General features: G+C 39.7%; 1 protein-coding gene across 1 annotated transcript; it reads right to left on the reverse strand.

Annotated features, from left to right (window-relative positions):
- Nucleotides 1-1,138: 1,138 nt before the first annotated feature.
- Nucleotides 1,139-3,383, reverse strand: neurl2 (neuralized E3 ubiquitin protein ligase 2). The gene is made up of 2 exons (XM_008282750.1): nt 2,448-3,383; nt 1,139-1,454 (listed from the first exon to the last, which is right to left on the reverse strand). The coding sequence occupies exons 1-2, from the start codon at nt 3,190-3,192 to the stop codon at nt 1,339-1,341; spliced, it is 861 nt and encodes a 286-aa protein (XP_008280972.1). The 5' UTR covers nt 3,193-3,383; the 3' UTR covers nt 1,139-1,338.
- Nucleotides 3,384-6,124: the final 2,741 nt, after the last annotated feature.

Consider the following 6,124-nt stretch of genomic DNA (forward strand, 5'->3'; position numbering starts at 1 on the left):
GCAGTATGGAAGTGTCGCCGGCTCTTCTGTGTTTGTTTTACAGGAGCTTATGATTAAGCCTTACGTGCTGCTGGGAACTTGAAATGACCGTTTTGCTTACAAAAAAGGAGCTTTTAAAAGCGACCCCCTCTTGGAGTTCTAAAGTCATGCAGATATTGATTTTAAATAATCCATGAAGCGTGTTTACTCCCATTCACCCTGGGTTTTCTTTTGTTGTTGTTGCCTTTCTTTGCTTGTCCTTATTTAAACCACATATTTTACCCAGCTTTCTGTGGCCTCTGGGTTTGTCACAGCTGAATACTTCCAACAACACAGTTAAATCGAAAACCCAGAGGACGAAGTCGGGTGAGTCAGCCGAGATCATGCAAACACTTTGAAACATATTCTTTTAAGAGGAAGTCTGTGAGATAAAGGATTAGGAATGTACACATGTATGCTGTGAGATTCTACGACTCTTTCATCCCTAAGAAACTTCACTAGGATTGGGCTTTAAGCAACATTAGTCACATATCAGTTAATCCAGATGAAGTTATTTTATAGACTAAAAAATGGATTGTTAGAAAATTTTGTTCAGATGTTTATGGCACTCGGACATGACTACCTTTCCTTCATTACAGATGACTGGTTTGTGACCAGATACCCACAAAACTAATAGCATTTCCATCTGCCTCTGTTGTGCTTCCTGCTAGTTTGCAGAATTAAGCGTGATGGTAAACACGGTAAACACATCTGCTAAACATCAGCATGTTGTCACTGTGAATTCCATAGCATGCTGATGTTGTAGTGCCNACTTCTACTTCAGTAACCTGTTCATATTACATCCTGAAAACTGAGACTTCCAAACTGTTACTGCACAGCGTTCACAGACTATGGAGTAAAAACCCAAACTCAGCAGCAAACATACAAGTTCAAGGGTCTCATTAAGCAGAAAACAATAAGGTGCTTTTCTAAGCTCCATCACACCAATCAACGAGATCATATTTGCAGATCATTCTCACAGCTGTAAGCAAGCGCCAACGCCGAGGTGCGATCTGACTTGACGCCTGCAGCTACAGCTCTAATTATCCGCTAATTAAATGAAACACAGACAAGGCATGAGTCACTGGGATGGTAATATTAAAATCAATCAAACGACAACTTACAATCACTGAATTTATTTTACTTTGCGGATGCCATCTCAAACACATGATGTCAGCTTTAATAAGTATCAAGAGCATAACACGCTCTGCTGTATTTTTTTAATAAATGAAACACATCATAAAAATAAATACATTTCCGTGGTAGAAACCGTGAGAGAGCTCACAGATGATGTTTCTCTCTAGTGTAGGCCAATGTCCTTCATTCATACTTGCAGTAGTGCTTGAGAGCCTCTGGCAGCTCCAACCAGTCGAGGGCCATCCGGTGGACGATGTGCTTCTGGATGGTCTTCCTGCACAATGTCTGCAAAGAAGAGACTGAAGAGACAGAAAAGAGATTTTAAAAAATGCAGATTAGCAGAGTAAAGATAGTAATGACAGAAATCATTGGGATTTCTTTTTTTAAAAGATGCAATAAAAGCCGGGATGGATTACTGAATATGCAAAGTTTGCACAGACTCAGTGAGGCCTGAGCCAAAGCAACAGCAGTTAGTTTTCCTCTCATTCAATCAAATTATTGCAAAGACGCAACATGACCACACAGAAACACAAAACAATCATACAGAATGACAAAGTGACCACAAAGAAGCACAAAATACTTTAAAGTGACTCAAAATGACAACAATGGGACACAAAATGACTATAACAAAAAACAAAACAACCACAAAGAGACAGAAAATGTTTAAAAATATGCACAAAACAAATGCAAAGGGGAAAAAAACAACTACAAAGAGACACAAAACAACTGCAAAGACACTCAAACTGACTACAAAGAGACACAAAGTGACCACAAAGTGATGCAAGACAACCACTAACAGGCACAAAAGACAACAAAAAGGCATAAAACCACTCAAAAAAGACACAAAACAACTCCAAAGACACAGAAAGCAACCACAAATGGACACATAAAAACTACAAAAAGTTACAAAACCACCACAGCGAGACATAAAACAAATACAAAGACACACAAAGCAACCACGTAAGGCCACAAAAAACAACAAGAAAGCACTAGGCAACCACAAAGAGACGCAAAACTACACAAAGAGACAGAAAACAATGACAAAGAGACACAAAGTGGCAACAAATGCATACAAACAATCACAAAGCTACAACATGAACGCAAAGACATGGAAAGTGATTTTTCTTTGTGCCTCTGAAAGTCTAAGAGTTCAGCTTCACCTGCAAAGTGTGAAAAAGACATTATATGATGCATCACTTGTAGCTGTTTTGTGTCTCTTTTGGACAGTATGTGCCCAGGATCTCACTACCTCATAATCCATCCATGACCAAAGCTATCGTTGGGACACTTACACCCGTACTCCACCTGGACAATTCGGACACACTTGGTAGCAGCAAAAACGTCCACCACAGCGAAGAGAGGCTCGATGGTGGGGATTCCCTTTGCGGAAGCTCCCATGTCCTCACCATTGATGACAATGTGCATATCAGCCAGGTCCTGTCCTTTGGGCACATACAGAACTCCTATCCTGCTGCGTCTGGCTGTGGGAGGCAGAGCGTTGGTCTTGTACAAGTCATCCAAGATGTGACTGAAACGTCCGGGTCGACTCCGGCCGACCAGCTTGTCTCGGGGGATTCGAACGCTGTCGATGTACAGGTGAGTGTCAGTGAAGAAAGTCTTTGGTTTCATGTTGGGGGCTGCATCTTCTTCTGCCTCTCCCCTCCCCAGCCTCTGACCCCCAGGCAGTCCTTCCTCTGCGACCTCAGCATCCTCTATGATCTTGTTGTGGTTGCGAGTGATGGCAAACACCCAGCTGTTCCCCAAGTCTGTCAAGTCTGGAATGGAATATTCAGGCACTGCGTCAAAGCTCCTGGGGTCCTGGGCTGTCAGACCGACCCGAAGGTGGCCACACCAGCCCAGCTCTTTATCCTCGATCTCTATGAGAAAGATCTCTCCGGGCTTGAGGGGGTGTTTGCTGAAACAAACTCCGTTGGCGAAGCTTTCTACTCGTGTGGCCTGAGTTCCTGAGTAGTCCAGTTGGACGTTGGTTCCATGGACCGGGTGGAATTCCATGAACTGGTCAGAAAAGGGCTCCATTTGCAGTGTTGCTTGCACCAATTCAAACTTTCACTCTGGTTTAAGGAAACAGCAACAAGAAATCCCCACTTGGAATTGTTATAAAAAGAACTGCAGAAACTCTCCGGTCAAGTAGAGTTGTGGTGGTTTTGGACGATTTCCGGCCAACACGTGGTCATTGCAAAGACACAACAACTTGCACAGACACACGACAGGAGCCCTGCTCTGCCTATCTGTCGGCCACTTACGGAACCTTCTGGTCGAGGCTATTTTTGAACCGCTGCATATGTCAACAGATGGCAAGGTATGTGGGTGGGTGGGTGTGTGTGTTGTGAAGGGGGGAGTCGGCCACTCATATGCCCACAGTCACTCACACACACTCAGAGCTCGAGTTGGGTTAGTGCGAGCAGTGAAGCCCCCTGGCGCTCATTTAATTTCACAAACCCATGTACTGGAGTAATAGCTGTGTAATTATCATAATACCATATGCCAGGGAGATATGTTAAACTGCAGGCCTTTCATAGCTGCACTCTAAATATAGTCCACGCAAATACAGACTGGATCTCATTCTTATGTAAAGGAGCAATTAAAGTAGATAGAGAGGTCTCTGGAGATTTATTAGGAAAATGATATTACATCAGAAGAAAATGAAGAGATATTATATTATTGTGAGCAGATGCTTTTTACATTTATTTATCATGTGTAAATAAGCATTAATACTCCTGTTTTGTGTGTACACATTTGCAATATGTATCATTTCAATCTAAAGCTGTCAGGCATTTCCATCAGGTCATATTAATTAGAAGCTATCTCAGAATCACTGTAGCTCTGGTTAGTTACATAACAAATGTAATTTGAAGTAATTTGTGGACATAAGAAATAGTTTTATTGCACAATTTGAGACAGAGATTGGAGCCTTACACAAGAAATACAAAATATCTTCCTGTTAAATGTTAAACGAATAAGAATAAAATGGGCTATAAAGTAGGTGTTACTACCTTGTGTGGTTTGGTACATCCAGGAGCATATAGTGGCTAACGCAAATATCACCTATATTCTGTGTTGCTGTATAACTGATAAGCATAACCAATCCAATATTATGCTAAAGACGTTCTTCTATTATCTTGCTATTACATTATTTTTTTTTTTAGAATAACTCAATATTGTAAAAACAGGTACGCTAACTGTAATAAACAGTATTATTACACTACAAACACATTACACAAACACCACCAGAACAATGTTTTTTTTTTATTATTATTATTTCAGTGGTGCTGCATCTGAGCTTCAGGAATCTCTGAGGGATCAAAAATACTATGATCAAAACATCAAAAAAGCTGTATGACCTGATCGTTTATGTGACTACAATATAGGAGGAAACAGAAAGTTCCTTTGCTGCCTTAAAAATGTAAGTTAACAGCCTTTAAAGTTCTTTTCTTAGAGTGTTTGGATCCGTTTTTTTACTCATATTTACTGTCATTATTCTAACAGACCTCCACATATTAACTGATGATCTTGTTGAAAGAGGAGCAAAATGGTCCATCTAAACATCCTTCACGATTTTGCTCCTCTGATGGACTTGAGCCTGTAGTTTCTGTAAATGGGTCTTCAGACTATATAGTAACATAAAATATTCTGAATTTTTTATCTGTGATTGAAGTATGAAAGCGGCAGATAAAGGTGCAGAGAAAACAAAAAAAACTAAAACGCTGATTCACGAAATATTAGTACTATCATAGGACTTCTGTGTGAAATGTGCTAGGTAACTTGCACTGGAACTTTTACTTGACAAGCGGTAGACACGCTGGATTCACATGGGATTAAATGACAGACGACCTCCACGCTTTTTACTAATTACTAGAAGTCCCCTGGTAACAGTAGTCCTGCGTGAATAGGGATTAGGTTGATTAATTAGTTGAAGGTCGCTTTATTTGTTGTGAAACTGTCGAATAAACTTTAGGTATAAAGTTGAATCAGTTGCTTCGTCACGTGTGCAACCTTTACAGACAGAACTGCTTTCCTTTTCCACTTTTGAAATAAGTTAACACAGAGATCTCACAGCTGCAGCCACTGAAGTCATTTAGTACCAACGTCACTGCAAAGATCACCTGCGTGGCGATAACAATGATCTCAGTTACTAATTTAATTAAATATTAGCCGTCGTCATGGTTACAACTGCTTTTATTCATATAAAAAGAAACAACTCGGACTTTATTTAATGTGTATTAAAGACATGGAAAGTTTTCATTGGGTCTGTTTTCTTCAAACTGTGAAAACGAAATCTCTGGGGAGTTTTACCTCAATTAAAATACTTGCTGGGACGTTGGTGAAAATGATAGTTTTGCTTTTTATAAGCTTAATTGAATGCATTGAATAAACTTTTAGCTGTCTATTCATGTAGAAAAAAACACTTGAGTGAGAGGAACTTAAAATATAAAGTTTAAAAGTGGTCTTAAAACAAAACTTTAGGTTAAATTCACCCAGAAATTAATTAAACTTGTATATATTTTTTTAAGTAAACAAGAGAAGATGTGTCAATTGAACTAAAATCCTGTATGATGTTATATAATGCAGTACAAAACTCATCATTGTGCATGTTTTGTATGTTTTACCTTAATCATCACAGCAGCTACTGAACATTACTTTCATCTTAATGCAGTGGAGTGAACATTATTTGCCACTGAGATGCTGTGAATTCAACTTATAAAGTAGCAGAAAACAGAAAAGCACATGTAAAAAGCACCTTTAAACCATTATTCACCATATCGCAATTAGCTGAATGTTTTATATTAAAGTCTATCTAAAGGCACCCTTAGGTTTTAGTTTAATATTTGCGCTTTCCGGACTCCCTCTGAACTTCCTGCTATCAGTGGAAGTTCTCTCATTAGCTCACAGCTCACCTCCTCTCACCTTCCTCCCATGTTGTGGTTTAAGCGGCCCATCGAGGTGTTTT

The sequence above is a fragment of the Stegastes partitus genome, unplaced genomic scaffold, assembly GCF_000690725.1.
Source record: "Stegastes partitus isolate 25-593 unplaced genomic scaffold, Stegastes_partitus-1.0.2 Scaffold285, whole genome shotgun sequence".
NCBI lineage: Eukaryota > Metazoa > Chordata > Actinopteri > Pomacentridae > Stegastes > Stegastes partitus.

What these genes read in the sequence shown, in the direction of transcription:
- neurl2 (XM_008282750.1), bottom strand. Translation starts at nt 3,192, where the DNA reads ATGGAGCCCTTTTCTGACCAGTTCATGGAATTCCACCCGGTCCATGGA. An exon ending in TGTCCAGGTGGAGTACGGGT is followed by an intron (nt 1,455 to 2,447) that starts GTAAGTGTCCCA and finishes CTGTCTCTTCAG; the next exon opens with TCTCTTCTTTGCAGACATTG.